The following is a 20,832-nucleotide window of genomic DNA, read 5'->3' on the forward strand; positions in this document are numbered from 1 at the left end:
TAAATGGTAAATAGCTGTGAATGTCAGCATTTTCTAGCCGCTCTAACAGTAGTAGTAAGAAGGCAGAAAAATGTGTGGTCACACAGTTCAGTACACAACATGTAAATGATTTCAACCAAACCATAATAACATTTTTTTCGTTGTAAAAATATATTTTTTTAAACATACCAATTTAATATCGATTACTTTTTGGGTTTACTAGGGTAATTTAATATTTAGAATTTGGTCTTTCAAGTGTTTTTTCGAAATCTTCAAATTAAGACATTGTGGTCAAGCAAACAATTCTATTTCCTGTCCACTCACGTTTGCTTCGTAACTGCGGACCTACCAAAATAAGGCAGAGTTGATAAAATAAACCTAGGTTTTACAATCTGCTCCGTTATGTCTTTTATTTTGGTATCAAACCGGAACAATCTTATTTAACACCGTCCACCTTGATAATCAGTATGACCATTGGTCGGTCCGTGAGTCTCGCGGCGCTCAGACTAAATTGCGTCCGCTCGGACGTAACAGCTTTCGGCGCGTCTCTTGGCGAACCTCAGCTGTTATGGATCCTCCTCGGGCTTGCGTCCAGCGGTCCGCCGGATAAAACAACTTTATCGGACCGCCGTGACATGGGACTACTGTTCGCCCGGTGCGCTCGGCCCGGCGGATACGCTTCTTGATGGAAAGCATGTCACCGCAACAGCAGGGTGCCACCGTGGGCCAAAGCGACTCCGACTCTGTGGCGGGGAACAACGCGCCTCTCCCGGATAATAAAAAGGTAGACAGACGGTCCTCCTCATGGTTCTCTCTCGCTCCCTTTTTATTCCTGCCACATCGTGCCTTCCGATTTGCGTATTTTACGCACACGGCAAACCAAATAAGGACACTGAGAGGCTTTTTCTCAACATTTAAATAGCCTAATGGGATTTTTCTTGTGATAAAATATTTTGCATCAAAATGTTGCATTTGAGGGGGGAATTAGCACGTTAATTCCTGACCAACTGTGATTTTTTGACGATTTAGTTTTTAAGCACATTTGTCCCCAAAAATCGTGTTCAACTATTGCACAAATATATACATATATAGGTACATATACAGTACATATATATACACATATACACTCACACACGCACACACACTACTGTTGTGGTGTAATTTTAATCGTAATATTTTACAATTCTCTGGGGAACTACTACTTTCCTGGGCACATTTGTTGGAGTTGTGACATACAGTGAGTGTTTTACGAACAAACGTGTAGCATTATAGTGCAAAAAATGTGTATTCTAATCATGATCATCGTCATAATCATGCATAGTCATTAGGATGCATTAGCCACATGGGAAGCGCGCACACACACAAAACAATAGATTTCTTAATTAATCGGTGGATTAAGCAATTATGCTTAAAAATTGGCCACAATGATTGAATCCTCATGGCCTAATATGACATTGACACACGCACGCACACACACACACACACACACACAAAGTGCAGTGATGTGTCAACAGTCCTGTTAGACAGCGCCGCAAGTGGCACTTGTCGGAACTGCAGTTGAAATGATTGGAGGGAAAGACAAGGTCCAGTTAATTTATTCATTGAGGTTATAACTTTAGTGGATGTGCACCGTTTAGTTATGTATACAAAATATCTCTATCGTCTCGTATGAAAAAATGTCTAATGTCTATCTACAATAAAGCAAAACTACTGCCCCATTGAATGCTCTGTTTTGACTTAAAAGGCAATTGATTGATCAGAGCCAAACAAAAAAAAACTTGTCCTTTTGATATTCACCTAATGAGGTCACTGGCATAAAAACAAAATCTTAACTCCTCTTGAACTTGGTCAAAATATTGTACTTGAGTGAGCAAATATATTGTTTGAAGTAAGCATCATACCATACTGTGGAAGCACCATCTGAGGCATTTTCACTGGCTTTGTGTGATCAAAAAATGGTTTTAATGGCTAACTGTTGCTATTGTCCTGGCGGAATGTATCATATTTGTCACAGGACATATTGTGTTTATATTTTTGTGCCAAAAAAAAAAAACCTTTTTATGCTCAACTTGCATTTGCAATTTGGTGTCCAAATATTGCACTTTTTTGGGCCTTACATACAACATACAAACAAAATCACGCCATCATTTAGTGGGACATCGCTGAGTAAGCGCACGGTTTTGCTATTTGACGCATGTAACATTGCAGTTCACATCGGCGAAGGCGTCTCAAACGTGTGTCGATGTTTTTTCTTTTCTTTTCTTTTTTTTTGAGACTAGCTGCACCCTGGTGAGCTTTTTGCAGTCATTAGTAGATTGCGCTCGGGGCCACCAAAGTGCTCACGAATGTTGATTTTCCACATGCCGACTTTTATCTGCATTTTGGTCACGGGCCACTCACGTTGGAATGACGGGTGGGCCGCCTGTTAGCGTCAGCGCTAGGTGACGGCTACCTGTTCCATTCAACTCTTTTAATAGAGCACTTTAAAAAGCACCACAGCTGCACATAATGCGCTGTATATTCAGTATAATAAGAGACAGTTAAAACAACTGAACAACATAAAAACAATACACACAATAAAACACTAAAAAACAGTGCCAAAGAATAAAAAGATGATTGATTATGATTAATTCATACATCTCCTAAGCTTTGGTGAGCAAGTGTACTGTTTTGAATCAACAAATAACCATTTCAATACATTTTTCGCACAGAATTGCACAGCAAAATGAAGACCAAAGAATGAAGTTGACGAGTCAAGTCTATTGACGGAATGCGTTTCGTTACTTTTATCCACAGACGACTTTTACTCGCGACTTCCCATCTTTTTATACTTGAAGCTCAATTCCTCTTTTTCCTTCTCCCCAGTTGCGGCCACTTCTCTTTTCCTTCTAGCCGCCACACTTCCCCTCACTCGTCTCTTTTCAGCTATACACACACACACACGCACACACACAAATAAAAGTTGGCTTCCTGGTGGTATTTCCTGTGGTGTCAATGAGAATCAACATAAAAACTGATTGCATGTTTTCGTGTTTTTCTTCTGTTTTGTGTGGTGTGCGTGTGTGTGTGCGCGTGCGTGTGTGTATAGAAGATGAAGACGCTGGCTCAGAGAAGACAATCTGCTCCCTCATTGGTCATCAGCAAAGCACTGACCAGGTCCAGAAGCACGTCCAGGTATGCGCACGCACGCGCGCACACACACACACGCACACACACCGTTGGTCTTATAATCACAGTGGTCCTCACAAGAATAGTCATACAAACACACGCACACACACACACACGCACACACACAGTGTTAGTTGTGTCGTCATACTAGTTACCTACGCGAGACAGCTAGCATCACTTACTAACACATAGCACATGTGTTTTTTTTTTTTTATTGATATGAGACGCTCTAAGCAGAAGGTTCCGTGAGAGGCCTGAGGTGAGCACCCGCGGGGGGTCATGTGACTCATTTGTGGCTCCACAGGGGGTGGGTGATTGACATGTTTATGTGATACGAGACTCTTCGCGGCACTCGTGCCCAAATCCCTTCAACTTCCTCCTGATAAGCCGAGCCAAACGCACCGGGGGAAACTTTAATTAGCCGTGCCCGCACCAGCCCACTTTCATGCACGGCCAGCTTTAAGCAGGAGAAAGACGGGACGGCGTGTGTGTGTGTGTGTGTGTGTGTACTGTCTGTATGTATGTTTATGTACATGTGTGTATTTGTGCAGGCATCAAGTGTGTGAGTGTATGTCTGCATAGGCATGTCCGTGCATGTGCATTGACATAAACAAACGTGTGTGTGTGTGTGCCTTTGTGTGCAAGTGTACATGTATGTCAACATTATGATCGCTCACGCCTCGAGTCATGTGATCACTTCACTTCCAAAAGGCTCGTCATTATGCAAGCAGACTTCACACATTCGTCCAGTCACATGACCTCATACTTGCCCGCTGACGTTTCACTGCAAGAAGGAAAGTACCGGAGTGTGTGCGTGTGTGTGTGTGTGTGTGTGTGTGTGTCACCGTAACCTAGCAACTTGTTTTCCAAAAGGCAACATGACATTCTGACATTGTTGAAAGTGAAATTCAATAATGCAGTGAGGTCACTTCCTGTCGGCCTGGCTTTCCCATCTCGAGCCCCCGAAACACAGGCGCTGGATTTTAACTTAGCAGCTGAAATCACACACACACCCTACCGACTCACTCACACTCACACACACACACACACACACACACACACACACAAACATGCACGTACTTCATCTACATTTTTAACCGTGCAGGACATTTTGACAGTGCTTTTTGAATGTCTTTAAACGGAAAAAAAAGAGGACGTTTCAGCATTCAGACCTCAGTCTGCGTGTATGTCAGCCCAGATGAGGATGTGAGTCACACGGACGGGCAAGACATGAGAAAGTGTGAGAGTGGTCAACTTCCTGTGGCGGCCTGTCACTCAAAAAATCACTGCAAAGTTATGCTTTTGCAATGTTAGGAGAGTCACCACAAAAAAACGCAATTAGGTGTTGTCCATCTGTCGCATATTTGTGCTTCAAATTTGGTTGCGAGTGGCTTGAATGACCTGAAAATGGTCGCCCCAAAGGAAATTGGCAGAGTTCTGGAGACTTCTACTCATGATAGACATGCCTAGCACTTTTCATGTTGCCAAGGGACACAGGTTTCAGGGGCAGAATTTTCAAAAAACCTTAAGTGGGATGGCCCCCAAGCCAGTCTAGTGGTAATTAGCATGCCGTGTTGTGCGTCTGTGTTTACCGACACCATTAATCAACATCCTGAGCGTGACAATGCGGCCATTAGCGGCGCGCATCCATCATGCCCAAAAAGAGGAGGTCCCGCTCGGCTGTCCATCCGGCATTCAGCGAGGCGGGACGCACGCTGAATACCGGACCGTGTGGACTGATGGCCTTTTGTTTCCAGGAAGACAAGACGCCGTTTCTGGAGGTGTTGTAGCTTCTCTGGGTTTGATTTCACTCTCAAGAAGGTTACTGGTGCGATGCTGTACTAAAATGTCGACTTAATGTACTAAAAATATATGACAAAGCGTGGTGTAACGCTGTAAGACGACATCATGTCACAATGGCTGGAGAGAGCCGATTGGCTCATCCACTAGGAGCAGAAGTGATGACATCGGGCGCAGCGCACAGGCAAAGAAAAACACCCGATCGGCCCCAAATGTGTTAGCGTGCGGCTTGAGGTGGGTCCGGCTCACATGTTCGTGCGAGGGTCCGCCGTGTGTTTGTAAACACGGAGGAGAGATGCAGATAAAGCTGACATTATTTGTCCAAACAGGAAAGCTCTCCAAGAGCTCTCCAAACCACTTCCTGACTCGGTTGTCACGACAACCACTTTTTCGCCAATCAGAATAAAGACAAACGAGGACGAGAGAGCATGATGGCGGTTGTTTTGGTTTCAGGGAGAGCTGCCTGACTCCGTCGAGTCCAGAGTCTTGTGGTCTGGTCCAGAGTTTCCTGAGTGAGAGTCCGGGCCAAGCGTTCGTGGGTCACGTTCAAGTCCAGCTGAAGACGGGCCTGCAGACCCAGGACAGACATCTCTTCCTTTTCACCGACACGCTCATCGTCGCCAAGACCAAGTCAGTCGTCGTGTCATCTGCTACTGCCTTACGCCCGTCTCTACCCCTCTCCCCCCTTCCTCTCCACACTGACTTCCTTCCTTACTTCCTGCGGTAATGGCATCCAGCCTTATATGCTAACGCCCCGCCTCCTCGCTACCATTCCTTTTTGACATCCTTACCGCAGTATCTCTTTAACTTTGCAACACTCGACCAACATATCTCCATTTCTTACTTTTCTGATGACTACCTCCACATCCTACGTCCTTACCTCCAGTTTCTTACCTCTCATCGAGCATACAAGCCTACGTCCTAACATCCCTAAAAGCCTACCATCTCACCACCCTACCTTTTTCGATTCTGAAAAACATACATCCTTATCCCACCATCTCCTTATCTCCCTCATACACCCCTTCCTTAACCTCGATCCTGCGCAGCCACCTTACCTCCATCCTTTTACTACCACCTTACCTACCTCCTACATCCTCAACTTCTAAGCTCCCATGCCCCTCAACCCTAATATCCATCCATCCATCCATTTTCCGAACCGTTTGATCCTCACTAGGGTCGCGGGGGGTGCTGGAGCCTATCCCAGCCGTCTTCGGGCAGTAGGCGGGGGACACCCTGAATCAGTTGCCAGCCAATCGCAGGTCACACAGAGACGAACAACCATCCACGCTCACACTCACACCGAGGGACAATTTAGAGCACCCAATCAGCCTGCAATGCATGTTTTTGGAATGTGGGAGGAAACCGGAGCACCCGGAGAAAACCCACGCAGGCCCGGGGAGAACATGCAAACTCCACACAGGGAGGCCGCAGCTGGAATCGAACCCGGTACCTCTGCACTGTGAAGCCCACGTGCTAACCACTGGGCTACCGGGCCGCCCTCAACCCTAATACCTCCCGAAAACGTTCTTACCTCTGACCCTCTCTACCTCTACCTCTCCCTCTCCCATTTTACCTTCCCAACTTCCCCGTTTCCTCCTTCCCTCCTGCGCTCCTAACCTTTTAACCCACTCGCTTTCACTCCCCACTTTGCGCCCCCGGGCCGGTCTCTTTTTGTCCGTTACCTCGTCTTTTCCCCTTTTCCTCCCTCTTGAACTCTTCTAACTTCCCCAACTCTTGGCTAGGCCTCCCTCTGCTAAACGTGTAATTATTTTCCGGCCAATTAAATCCATATGAAGCCCGGCGGGGATCAAAGCCCAGCGCGAGGGCTCCCCACCCAGACCGGTGCACCAAAATAGAAACTTAAAGAGCACGTCCGTATTTAACACACACGCGTTGCGCATGCACGCAGGCACACACACACACGCGGACAGTGTGCAGACACAGCAGGACCTTTGTGGTCGGTTCCAGTCCGAGCTGACCCCTCGGCTATAATTGTCTTTATTACACGGTGGCTGAACTGAACGTGGGCCAACTCGGAGGAATGTTTGACAAAACGGCTGCCGTGCTTTGACGTACATGGGCAGCGTTTGAAAGGTCCGCCTCTGTAATCGCGGCGATGGCTGAAATGAACTTTTTGGTGAACATGCCTGTTTTTAAATGGTGCACAATCATTCATTGACATGTTTTAAGGCTTCACACATGCTTGGTCTTTAAAACCACCTATGCGGTCTGATTGGTCAATTTAAATGTCTCTTGGAGAAACCTCTTTTCAAACATTTTCCATGTGAACAAAAGCTATCAAACACACAAATGAGAAATACATATTTGGGGCAAATAGGTCAAAGGTATCCAAACAAGTTCCTTGTGGAACTCCTCAGAAGTTACCACCTTAGATTTGTGTGTGCTTTTCATTTACATGCCAACCATAATATCACAGGCAACGCATCTATTTACCTTTCTGGGCCAGACTGACACTGTCCAAATCATATTAAAAAATTTACAGGGCATGAGGGTTGAAAATGTGAATATTTAGAAATTAAATACACAAAATAGCAGCCACAGCAATAGAAGTTAAGTATTAGGAATATTCGCAGATTTTTGTATTAATTAAAGATGAATTGTAATGTGCTAATGAAAACCAAAATAAATAATTGATAAAAATATCAACTACAATGATTTCTTGTCAATGAATAAATATATAAATATGTAATTATAGTCAACTATTTTCTCTCATAATAAAATGGAGCTATGGAGCTATGAATAAATACATGTATTACCCAATTTTAACAGTACGTTGGCCATATATGGTTGCCTGCGGGTGCTTTCACCCTTGCAGTATCATAAGCAAATAGGAAAGCATAAAGGAAAAAAAAACGATAACACGCTATCACTTCCCTCCACTGCAGGTCTCCCTCTCACTTCAAAGAGAAGGCACGGGTGCGCGCCTGCGAGATGTGGATGGCGGGCTGCGTGGAGGAGGTGTGCGAGGGCAGCACCATCCTGGAGAGAAGCTTTGTCCTGGGATGGCCCACGTGCAACAGCGTGGCCACCTTCAGGTACACATCAGATCAATGTGCTACTGCGATCGGCATTCTCTCCATTTCGATTTGTCAAGTGCACACCGACTGTGAACCGCCGAAAGATTGGACGGCGAACGGCCGGCGATGTGAGGAACGTGTGGTTGGCCATACTTTTGGACTTTTGGAATCCTTTTTAGTCGGCGTGTTTATTTCTGTTGCACAAGGTGGCTGTAAAGTACATTACATAGCTTGAAGATGGAAACCTCAAAATATCTATAAACACAGTGCACTGCCCCTCAAGGGCGGTGCACCATTCCTAACGCTCCTCAACTAAACCGCACTCTGACAGGCTAACATCAGGCACGCACGTACGTATACAAACGCACACACACACACACACGCAGCAGTGTGTTGACACAATTTACACTCTCTGGCCTCATTGCAGGCAGCCGTCATGTGATGTCATAATTTCACATTCCCCCTCAGCGGGAGTCCGCTTGTAGTTTCAGCACCACGGGAATCGACTGTTGCATAACTCAATCGCATCTTTTCGTAGAGAACCTCCCTCTCGTCGTCAATACTCGCATGAATGTAACGTGCACAGATTTTTATTGGATTTATTTTTTCAACTCTCCTCCGCAGCTCCGAGGAGCAGAAGGAGAAGTGGCTGGCGCTCATCAAAAGGTAAAGCGGAATTTCGTGTTCGATTGTAGAAGGTAAATGCATACAATGAATGCAATTAGGTCTTTTTTTTTCCTCTCAACACTTGCAAGAATATGAATTATAGGTAGAACATTTGGCACGTTGCCCTTTAGTATTTGTTTAACTTTACAACAGAGGGAAAAATCGGCAAAAATCCGGGTTTTTTTTTTTAATGATTTTCTTTTTTCTGTAGGGGTTGATTGTTTTTGTCTTCCGTTTTAATTTGTTAATATGTCAAAATAGACAATAAGGCAAGAAAAATTAATTTAAAAGAGCAGGACTTGGCTTATTTATTTAAGTTCTTATTCTGGGTTTTTTTGTATTTGTTTTAGTTGATTTGATTTGTTACAATTGAGTTATTACTCATTTATTAAAAAAAAAATCAAAGCAATCATGTGATGTTGATGACAAGAATAACTCTTTGATTTATCTCTGTGTCTTTGCGTGTCAGTCGCATCGAGGAGGGAAAAGAGAAGGATGACCCGAAGTCGGTTCCACTCAAGATATTTGCCAAGGATATCGGAAACTGCGCTTATGTAAGATTCTTCGTCTTATGATTAAAATAATTGTGAGGAGGAATTTGGCGGTTATATAAAAGAGCGCAATTGTATGTGTTTGTGTGTGTGTGTGTGTGTGTTTAGGCCAAAACGTTGGCGGTCAATAACACAGACAACACCAACGAAGTCATCAGCATGGCACTCATGCAATTCGGGATAGCTGTGAGTACTGCTTCCAAACCCTGACTTGAAACTTGAACTCAAAAGTTGGGAGTACTGCCTGAAACCCTCATTTGAAAGCTGGCCTTGAAACCCGAAGCTTAGCTTTGAGACACTCGCCAAGGTTTGAAACCACCACTCAGACAACAAATTCTAACTTGAAACCCCAACCACTATTTGAAACCCTGATTTGAAACCTGAACACTGGTATGAAACCCTACGCTTTGAACCCCATTTCAGACCTAACTTGAAGTGCTATCCGTGCTTGAATGCCAAACATTTCGATGAAACCCTAACCCTGTCCTGAGACGCTGATTTGAAACCCTAACGTAAAACCCTCACTTGCAAACCTAAGACAGACTTAAAACCCAAACTTGAAATCTCCGCCTTTGTTTGAAACCCCAATCCAGTCTTAAGACCCTCATTCGAAACCATAACCCCTGGCCTGAAACACAAACGTTAGTTTGAACCCAAACCCTGACATGAGATTTGAAACCCTAACCCTGGTTTGAAACTCTTACTTTGAATCCATTAAAGCGCAAACGTGAAGTGGTAACAGTCATTTGAAACCTAAACCTGGCTAAAAAAAAACTGAAGAAACTCTAACCCTAACTGCCTGATTTGAAGCCCTACCACTAAACCTAAGGCAGACTTAAAACCCCAACTTGAAACAATAACCCTGTCTTATAACTCTACCCCTGTTTATGGTCATAATGTGAAACCCTAATCCTGTTTTGAGACCCTAACTTAAAACCTTAACACCGTCTTGAGACCCAGACATGAAAAACAAACTCAATTTTGAGACCCCAAATTTAACTCAAACACATGTCTGAAGTCTCACCCAGAAATGAGACCATCATTTGAAAACCCTCAGCCTGTCTTGAGTGGCTAACTTGAAACCTTAGACCTGTCTTCAGACCCTGCATTTTTTGTTCTGTAGGGTCACGTGAAGGATCACCGATTGTGGGTGAGTTCCAGTAAGGATGAGCCTCCGTACCCTCTGATAGGTGAGGACCACTACCGCCGACTTTGATTTTGTTCTCACTGTGAAGGCATTCATGTCCTCGCATCGACTTGCTCATCTGGGAGCTCAGAGTGTCCCTATTTGGGAGCTCAGAGCGTCCCTATTGTTTTATGACATTTCCGGGACATCTTGTCCTCTCTTCAGCTTTGTTGCGTCTTTCAAAAACATCCCGCTCCAGTCGTTAAGTGTGCGGGATTGAATTTTTCAAATCCTTCCCTGGTCCAGGCCACGAATTCCCCTTCAGCATTAAGATGAGTCATGTTCGAGATGGCGGGAGCGGTCGTGGAGATCCGAGCAATCCCTGCGAGTGTCCCGAGGTTCAGCTATTGGATCGATGTCTGCCTCCGGACACGCAGTGTCACTTCATACTCAGACCCAGCAAAGTCACGCACAGCACGGACGCCCTCGCTGGTAAGCGATAAAAAAACCGTAGCATCATTGCCGTTGTTTTAATACACACACCGTGGTACCTTATAATACCATTTTTTTTTTCGTGAGCATGCTTGTAGCGCCGACTTTTAATGAGGAAATATGGCACTCTAGAATGTTAGAAAATTGTTTATAAAATTGTAAAGTAATGACATAATACAGTCAGAAACTACAGATTTTTTTTGAACTACTCAAAGTGTTAGTGAAATATCGGAGACAAAAACAAGCTCATGAACTTGAAGGTTTTTGGAGAAGACCGCGGGGATATCGCCTTTGCGGGGGACTCACGAGAGAGAGTGCTTCGGGTTACCTCACTGCCAGAATGTTCTCCCTCTGACTTTAACCCCCAGAGGGAGAAAAAAAAAAGTCACTGACAAAGAATGTGGGAAAAGGAAGATGGCAACGTGAGCCGAGATAACACGCTTGAGGGTCAGCATCCAGGCGGGAAAAAGCAACAGCCGGCAGCGGCGAGTAAGCGATAGGACGGGAAATGGGACATGACGCGGGAAAGACAAAAAAGGATGGACGCTGACAGCAGGGAAACACACGCACAAAAAACTGAAAAGAGAATAACAACATCTTGGATTTTGGGGGGTTTATGATAAGGTTTATGTTGTGTTATGGTTTATAGGAATCCGGTTTTGAAGCAACAGTTTCTGCTATGAAACTAAGGGTTTGAACCAAAGTCAGGGTTTCAAGATTGTTATGGTTTCAAAACAGGGTTAGGGTTCTGGATTACTTTGCGAGTCTCTGTTTGCAAGCCTGGATTAGGGTTTCAAACAAGGGTAATGGTTACCCAGTAGGTTTTGAAGTATCGATTCTGGTTTTCAAGCAGGATTTGTAAATTAAGGTCGTCCTGACATCAACTCGTTCTTCCTTTGCACAGACACCGCCCAGCCAAAGTCATTCAAGCGTAAGCGCTCTCTAATCAACTGGCCCTTCTGGAGGGGCTCCAGCAGCCAGCTGGATGCAACCTCCCCACTCAGCCCTACCTCGCCCTGCCCCACCTCGGGGCACCTCTTTGGGCGGCCGCTTGCCTCCGTCTGCTCGGCGAACAGTGGCCTGCCCAAACCAGTCATGGTGAGCGCAGTGCGGTCAACAAAATGGAAATGCTAACAGCTAGCATATTAACAGTCTGCTTGTTATCCCCACAATTGACTCGGGAATATTGTGAGCTTAAATGAACAACAGGTATACACCTGCAGCCTACCCAGATCGGTTGTCTACCATAATGCTAAAAGTCGGTAAACTAGCAAACTAGTGTAGATAAAGTGCTAAAGCAGATTAATAGTCAGGTACTATTTGGAATAAAATGAAATCACGGTACAATCTTGTAAAGCTAAAAGTGCGAAACTGACGCTAGCCTGAAAACATGCTAATAATAGCAAACAATTGTCTTGGTTCAGGACATGCTAGTGTTCCTGTACGTGGAGGGTCCGTTCACCCGTGGCGTCTTCCGGCGCTCGGCGGGAGCTAAGGCATGCCGGGAGCTGCGTGAGCGACTCGACGCCGGGACAGACGATGGCGAGATTGCGCGCCAGTCCGTGTTTGTCGTCGCCGCCGTCCTCAAGGTAACGACAGACTACATTTGTTTTAGTAGCCTTTCCTGATGTGAAGTTTTTATAATTTCTCTTGAGCCTCTCTGTCCACCATACAAAATATAAATCATCCCCCAAAAATCAAAATAGATAACTAGAAATGTTTTTTGTCTTTTCATGGCAGGACTTCCTTCGCAGCATCCCAGGCAGTCTGCTTTGCTCGGACCTCTACGACCAGTGGACTGCGGCCATGGAGAGTGAGGGAAGCGATGACGTGACCGACAAAGTTCACAGGTAGCAAAATTAGCCAGGAGCTAGTTGGGTTTCCCCCTTACACAACAGAAATGACGTTTACTGGCCATTTTGTAGATTACTGCGTCTGCTGCCCGCTGAGAATTTTCTGTTGCTGCGCCACGTGGCTGCTGTGTTGTACCGCATTCAAAGCTTCGCCCACGACAACCAGATGAATGCCTTCAATCTGTCCGTCTGCATTGCTCCCAGTATGCTTTGGGCCACCACTCCTGGAACCCCCGAGATGGAAGGGGAGGGTGCCAAGAAGGTGAGTGAACCCACGACTCGGTTGGCATTCAAGGAGGCTAAATGCTAAGCTAATATTGTTTGTGACACACTCATATTGCTTCTTACTGTACTTTGACATTGGCACCTAGCATTTGATCATCGCAATTAGCCTGACGTACTAACATTAGCCATCAACATCATCAAAAATGGAGTCCTACCAAATGACATCAAGACTTACAACAACAGAGCAGCTTCCTTCTTTCACAAGGCTAATCTGTTAGCATCTGAGGAGGCTAAAAGCTAAGACAGCACTTACAATTTCTCATTATATTATATTACCCCAATGCTTATGGCATGCTATCATGCATTAGCATCTAGCATTGACAATGAATTAGCTTCCAGCATCAACAACAATAAACCTTAAAATGAATGATTTGGCATTATCTGGTAGCAGTTGATGATGCTAGAAGCTCAGCTAATATGCTAACACCAACCGAGTTCTAATTACTTCAAGCATCGCAACAACACAACAGCTAAATTCCTTGACAAGGGTAAAAATAACATTTGGTGAGGCTAAAAGCTATGATAGCACTAAACAACATTGTTTCTTAAAGTGCAAATTCAAAATATCACGGAATGCTAAGGCACTAACATTAGCACTCAATGTCAACAAGTACCTTACGACAGTATGTTATTAATATGGAATCACATTAGTTTGCTTTTCCAGCGTATGCTGGTGTCTGTGGACAAGAAGATGGAAAAAAGTGATGTGTCAGCAAAAATAACCTCAGCAACCACAAATATCTCTTTGGCAAGCACTCTGCTTTCAACATTTCCCCTCGCGGGGTCTGAGTCTATAGCCAAGTCTGACTGAGGCGCACCTCCATCGAGGTCTGTGGACGGGAGTCACATGACCACACTGTTGTCTCCAATTAACTTTTAACAGCTTCAAATGCTAAAAGATTAGCTCTGCAAAAGGCCAAAGAAATGTGTTGTTGCTCCGATTTATCTCATTTGATGCTGTGTGCGTTGCTAATCCCGGAACAGGAAACAGTTTGGAATATTATAGGGGAGGGTGTGAAATGGGAAATCTTATGGCTTCGTTTAATTCTACGACATTTTTGTCATTCACGACGTCGGACTACCAGATTAAAAAAACAGAACTTGAGATAACAGATTTGTTTAATGACACCCATTTGCTAATTAGCTGCTATGTTTGCAGCTAGCACGAGTAGCATGAGTTGAAATGCACACACTTTACAATATTTCCCAATTTTCAAGTCACTTTTTAAATACTGTACACCACATTGTGATTGCGTGCGCCACTGTCTTCTTATTGCTCAATGCCGAAGAACCAATCAACAGACGACATAGGACATGTCACACTCGGCGGCTAGACAAACACAAAAATTCTGACCTGCCAGACTTTCGCGTCCCGCACGCCTCCCGACCAGTTATTGAGCACGTCACGCTAGACGAACCACAAGACAACTCAAAATCGGCTACGAGACACATTTGTCCGCCCCCTTGTAGAAGGTCTCCATTCGTGTAGTCCGTTGGCTTTAAGCGGCATATTGCCGCAAATGCTGCGTTTCGTAGCTGTTTAAAAAGACAAAAATCGATTTGTTGTGATCACGCAGGAGGATGTTACGGCTTAATCTTTTTTAATAACACTAAGGAGAAGAGGAGGATTAGGAGGATGACATGATGATGATACACACTCCACACTGCTAGCATATTGGAACCACATTTGCAAAGAACTCAGTGGACTGCATCCAAAACCACAGTTGGGAATGTGGATTCCTGGATCTCACTCCTTCTCATCCAAAACAACTTTTTTCCTTTGTTAAAAAAAAAAAAATGGACATAAAGGTGACATCAGAACGCGGGCTGGCTGTTTACTCGCAGCGGCAAACAGCATCCAGACACGCTAAGCCACAACATCTGGACTCAAACAAACAGAAAGCGCCTTGCGTTTCCATGGCGTCAGCGAGGCGAACTTGCTTGTGTAAACATACACTAGCCTCTTCCTCTCCACTTATACTTGGAAGACATTCTAGTTGCTTGCTTTCAACGTACTCGTTTTCATATTATACTTATGCTTCCCTTCAGTGGGCCATTATTTAGGATACTCATTATAATACCTCAAAGGGGAAATTCAACTCACAGTCTGCTATGACTATGAAGAAGTGTGTCTATTTTTTTTTTTTACCACAGTGCTGCAAATTGTGAGATGCATAATTTACATTAATAGATGTTGTGACAAAGTATATTCTGTTCAACGACAAATTCTATTTAAATTCAGTAGTCCGGGCCACTGAGATGTCCGCAGGGTGTCCGGGCTCTCCCTTAGAGATAAGGTGAGAAGCTCGGTCATCCGGGAGGGGCTCCGAGTCGAGCCGCTTCTCCTCCACATCGAGAGGAGCCAGATGAGGTGGCTTGGGCATCTGACTCGGATGCCTCCTGAACGCCTCCCTGGTGAGGTGTTCCGGGCATGTCCCACCGGGAGGAGACCCCGAGGAAGACCCAGGACACGCTGGAGAGACTATGTCACCCAGCTGGCCTGGGAACGCCTCGGGATCCCCCGGGGAGAGCTGGAAGAAGTAGCTAGGGAGAGGGAAGTCTGGGCTTCCCTGCTAAAGCTGTTGCCCCCGCGACCCGACCCCGGACAAGCGGTAGAAGATGGATGGATGGATGGATTCAGTAGTCATGGAAAATAGTAGTCAGCAAATATTAGAGCATGTACAGTGTATGGCTTTTTCCGCATTTCATTCGTTACCTCAAAATGCTACACACTAAGAAAAAACGGATTTCTTAAAAAGTGAAGGAAAAAAAAAACTGAAGAAATGCACTTTGCCTCATTCAGCCACATCCATGGAGGTTGCCTCGGTTCCCGGATCTTACATTTCAGAATGATGAGTGCAACTGTAGTCACATGATGGCTCGTTTTATTTCCTTTACCTTTAATCTACTAGTCCACAATTGTCTTGCTAATCTCTGTTTCCCGTGGTCCGTGTTTAGTGTGGTACACACCACATCCCTAACCGGCACAGAGACGACTTATTTGATCGGGTTTTCAGTAATTACCTCGAACCACAATTCAAAAGCAATGTGTGATTTTCAAGGCTAGCAACATGGTTCTCCACGTGTAACTGACTTGAGGTCGATTCAGTTGATTTGATTTGATTTAGCAAGGCACACACCTATCAATATGACGTCCCACAGTGCTTGCGAGGACAATATGGGATGTTCCAATATTGGAACCAGGCTGTAAAAAGCCGTAGAAAAAGTAAAGCACTGCGAATACTTTCCGGATGCACTTAACTACCACAACTACTGCCCAATTTATGTCAAGGAAGAATTTGGTGAAAATAAAAACATGGAAAGCGGGCAAAGTGAAGAAATTTTTTTGCAATTTTAGCCCAGATTATCTGCCAAAAAGATGAGGTATGATGGGGGTGGGATCAAGGGTGTTTACAGGGTCTGCTCGGAATCTGAGCGTAGGCGTTGAAAAGGTGGAAATTGTCAGAATGAAAATATGTGAGAAAACGTTTGGACAGCTGTGTAGATATCGAAGGGTGGGGGGGTGGGGGGAGTTATTTAGGTCAGGAATTCCTCCAATAAACACGGCTCGTGTGAGCAAACACTCCACTAGTGTTGTCTGATGACTAAAACGTGTTTGTCGAGGAAGAAAACTGAATCTTTAATGCAGTCATACTGCAATATTGGCATGCGACCGCTAAAACTTGCAGCGTTTATCTGTGACAAAAGAAGCTGGCAAATGTCACAACAGAGCATCCCGTAGAGAACTGACAGACAAACGACTTGGCGAACACAACTGGGGTCTTTTTCATCCAGAGATTTCGCTAATTTGGGTCATGACAGAAAATCCGCCACTTCCGCCGCCTTTCACACAGAGCCCAGCCAAGGAATGCTAGCCTCTTTCATGCAGCAATCCCACACAATTAGCACATTAAAAAATAGTATTTTTCACCTCTACCTTTCACAGAGAACACTGCTAGACAACAACAATTTTTTTTTTTACACAGCGGTACCACGAAATCGACATTTGACTGATGGTCCCGCACTTTGTTGGCCTTTCACACAAAACCGAGCGAAGGCAAAGTATTTTATTCCATGTCCTACACGTGACAACAGCCGCCCGTATTCTTTATCGTAGTTTTTAATCAATTAAAAAAATAATAATAATAATCAAAATGTTGTGAAAAGTCGAGCCGCTTCTCCTCCACATCGAGAGGAGCCAGATGAGGTGGCTTGGGCATCTGATTCGGATGCCTCCTGAGCGCCTCCCCGGTGAGGTGTTCCGGTCATGTCCCACCGGGAAGAGACCCCGAGGAAGACCCAGGACACGCTGGAGAGACTATGTCACCCAGCTTGCTTGGGAACGACTCGGGATCCCCCGGGGAGAGCTGGAAGAAGTAGCTAGGGAGAGGGAAGTCTGGGCTTCCCTGCTAAAGCTGTTGCCCCCGCCACCCGGCCCCGGATAAGCGGTAGATAATGGAAGGATGGATGGAAAATGTGAAAAGTTTGACACGGTTTTTCCCGCCCTAGGTTTGTGAGTTGGTGCGCTTCCTCATCGAGAACTGCACCGCCATGCTGGGCGATGACGTCACCTCCTTGTTTTCCGCATTCAGCCCGCAGGGCGGCAGCAGCGAGCACGGCTCTGGTGAGAGAACGAATGCTTTCGTTTTGGTCCTATGCAAATACGGAACGAAATCTTGTCGTGGAACGCTTCGAATGTGCACAGATTTAAAAAAAACGGAAATAATCTAACGCCAAACGATACAGTATGGTCAATTCCTTTGTGTTGGACGCTGAAGACATTTGGGTATCAGCTTTGCAAGGGATCGCATGTGCAGTTTGTACATTGACACATTGCGCGTGGCCCCTCCTTCCAGACGCGTCGTCGTCGTTCCAAATGAACGACTCGTCCTACGACAGTCTGGAGAACGAGCTGAACGACGAGCCCGAGTCGCCGTGCCAGGACCAGCTGCCACTGCGCGATAAACGCGACAAGCCCGACAGCCGCAGCTGCGACTCCGTCCTCACGCTCAGTGACTGCGAAGCCGACGCCGAGGGCCACGGCGCCGACCTCCTGCTCCAGCTGCCCCCGCTGGCCAGGCCCCGCCGCTTCAGCCCGGCCGCGCGCCAACCCCGCATCCGCCACGCCAACGGCGCATCCTCGCAGGGCGCCGGCCGGAGGCTGAGGCGGAGCTCGGAGCCCGCCTTGGCCGCACTCGGCGGGGGTCGCCTCCCGCTGCGCAAGGCCAGCTATGATGCCAGCATGGAGGGCGAGGAAGAAGAGGATGAGTTCCTGGAGAAGGAGCTGAATGGGCTCCACCTGAACTCGGAGCGGGACCAGAATGGTGGGCGGCGGAAGAGCAAGCACGCCCCCCCGCCTCCGCTGCGTCTCGACGCCAGCTGCTCGAGCCTCTCCTCGCCAGCCACATCCCCCACCGGTTCCTCGCTCAGCTCCTTGGATTCCGCTTTCTCGCAGTACTCGACCGATAATGGCGCCGTCCCGACAGGGGACGCCCCCGTCCGGTCCCCACGCTGCTCTCCGCCACAGAAGGATGCCCGGCCCGGCCACGGCGCCCACCCCAATATGTGGCTGAAGAAGGACCGCCGCCTGTCCCTGAAGCAGCCGCTTAACGGACACGCAAGCGAGGACTCGCCGCCACCTGCCGGGACCCAAACCGGGACGGCCAACCGGCGATCCAGCAGTCCTCCATCCTACCAGCAGGCGCTCCTTCAACTACAGCACACCTCACCCTTCTACAAGGGGGCGGACAAAGCCCTGACGGTGCGAGAATTTCGGCTCCTCCACAACACGTCCCCCGCCGGACCAGACGCTGCCCAGCCCCCACTGGGCGTCTTCTACGGACAAAGTGCCACCACTCTCGTACTAAAACGCCAGAACGCCAACTCTCCGACGCCTCCTGTCCAGAGCCGGACTCTCCCCCGCCGCCGGTCCGAGCCCACCTGCCACCCCCCCTCCAAAACGGCAACCCTGGACAGGCCCCGCCCCCGTCTGAGGGTGTCGGATGTGGAGCCCCTGTCACCCTCTGCCGACCGCACGGTGAAGGACTACTTTTCCGCCACGGGAGACGCGGCGGGTTGCGCGCGGCGAAGCCAAGAAGTGGCGCTGGCCGTTGCCCAGGCCAAGAAGGAGTGGCGGAGTCGGCAGTGCAGTGAGCCGCGATTGGACGATTTCGACCAGCTCTTCTTCGCCGAAGAGTCGTACGTGTAACTACCAACTTTTGTACATACCCACTTTTTAGTAACACCTTGTCTACGCGGCGCTAACGGTACCAGGGTGGGAGATTTATTATATTTTTAAAAAAGGTACACATGCACTTCCTGCTTACCGGCAAAATAAGATGTGGTTTTGGTTTTGTTGAAATGAATACAAGTAACTAAAAGAGGCTATTTGCATTAAGGCAAAATTATTTTCATTGACATCCTGCCAAATTAAGAGCACGAGAGAGGCAGCCTTGCACTTTGGCTTATTTTTTAAAATAAATTCTGAATTAAAAAACAAAAACACTTCAAGGGGCAAAAAGCGGCACCATACGTGTAACATCGCAAATACGACATGCATTCACTTCCTGGGTGCATTTACATTCCTCTCCCGCCAAATTAAGAGAATGAGCAAGGCAACCCGCACATTTTTTTTTGTCTTCAAATTTGATGATGTTAAATAAATTCATTGGAACACTTACTCCAAAGTTACAGCAGGTACAGATGCGCTATGCGGGTGCACTTCCTGATCACCGGCAAAATAAGAGTTGCTTTCATTCCAAAATGACAAAAGATCTGCCATAAGTGTGAGGTAGCGGGTAAAGAGGCAACTCCGAGGTTCCACTAGCATTCGGATAAAATTAAGAGCATTCACATCCCATCAAAATAAGAGCGTAAGAAAGGCAACTTGCAGATTGGCCCATTAACAAATTTCAAAATAATGAAAAAAAAATTCACTCCAAAGTAACAAAAGAGGCGCAATCTCGAGAAGGTAGCAGGTCCAGATGCGCTTCCATCTGCATTCACATCCCACCAAATTAAGAGCATTTAACACATCGTGTTTGGTCTGTGAGTTGAGGCGCACTTCTCGGGTGCCATTTGTAAAATATATACCACAAAATAAGAACATATAGTTGCCAAAAAAAATCACCGAAATGTCCCAGTTTTGTCTTGTCAGAGCATAAAAATTTTTTGGGGGGGGAATTATTAAATCAAGCAGGCTGGTATGCATTTATGAGTAGAACTTCATGCCGATGCTTCTCCGTGAGTTCTTTTCTATGTACTAATTCGGGGCATTGAAACAACACTTCCTGGAGGAATTTTCCATTGTACCATCATGTATAAAGAATTAAATCTTCTTTTAAATTGTATGACTACCCCCCATCACATCCTATATTGTAAAGTTATTCTTATTTATGATACAGAAATATATATATGATGAATATAAATGTGATCTTTGCTATGTAATAAAATCAAAGTGTATTTTTGTACATGTGCCGCTGCTGCTGCTGTCGCCATAGAGACTATATTTGCTACATATTTCTATGTCTGTTGTGTACAGCGATAGAATAAAAATGCTCTCTTTCAAGAATCCACTGGATTGGGTCTCGTTCTACTATTCATGTTTATTGTCGGATTCTAAGAGCAATATTTATACACACTTTGAGTTTTTGATGTGGCCACTCCAGCGATCTCCGTTTTTTTTTTTTCAAATGAGAAAATAGGGATTCAAGACAGCGTTGCCGGTTCAAGTTTGGAGTTCAAACCACGATTAAGGTTTCGTTGTTCAACTTCAAATTGTTCCAATGCTCTGATTTCAGCCTCTCATCAGTAATTGTTCTCGCATTCCTCTTTGGGGTGTCATTAAAAAAAAAAAGACATTTGCAAACATCTGA

At 45.9% G+C, this 20,832-nt stretch overlaps 1 protein-coding gene across 1 annotated transcript; it reads left to right on the plus strand.

Annotated features, from left to right (window-relative positions):
• The first annotated feature begins 445 nt into the window (after nt 1-445).
• arhgap20 (Rho GTPase activating protein 20) lies at nt 446-20,528 on the plus strand. The gene is made up of 15 exons (XM_052082370.1): nt 446-763; nt 3,068-3,153; nt 5,401-5,577; nt 7,854-8,003; nt 8,610-8,651; nt 9,121-9,205; nt 9,311-9,388; nt 10,326-10,392; nt 10,635-10,820; nt 11,725-11,918; nt 12,245-12,409; nt 12,561-12,670; nt 12,746-12,935; nt 17,468-17,582; nt 17,815-20,528. The coding sequence occupies exons 1-15, from the start codon at nt 665-667 to the stop codon at nt 19,164-19,166; spliced, it is 3,096 nt and encodes a 1,031-aa protein (XP_051938330.1). The 5' UTR covers nt 446-664; the 3' UTR covers nt 19,167-20,528.
• Nucleotides 20,529-20,832: the final 304 nt, after the last annotated feature.

Source organism: Hippocampus zosterae, chromosome 12 (genome assembly GCF_025434085.1).
Source record: "Hippocampus zosterae strain Florida chromosome 12, ASM2543408v3, whole genome shotgun sequence".
Taxonomy (NCBI): domain Eukaryota; kingdom Metazoa; phylum Chordata; class Actinopteri; order Syngnathiformes; family Syngnathidae; genus Hippocampus; species Hippocampus zosterae.

Coding starts and splice junctions, on each gene's coding strand:
- arhgap20 (XM_052082370.1), top strand. CDS start 665: ATGGAAAGCATGTCACCGCAACAGCAGGGTGCCACCGTGGGCCAAAGC. Junction 8,652..9,120: donor TGGCTGGCGCTCATCAAAAG/GTAAAGCGGAAT, acceptor TTTGCGTGTCAG/TCGCATCGAGGAGGGAAAAG. Junction 12,936..17,467: donor AAGGGGAGGGTGCCAAGAAG/GTGAGTGAACCC, acceptor TTCCCGCCCTAG/GTTTGTGAGTTGGTGCGCTT.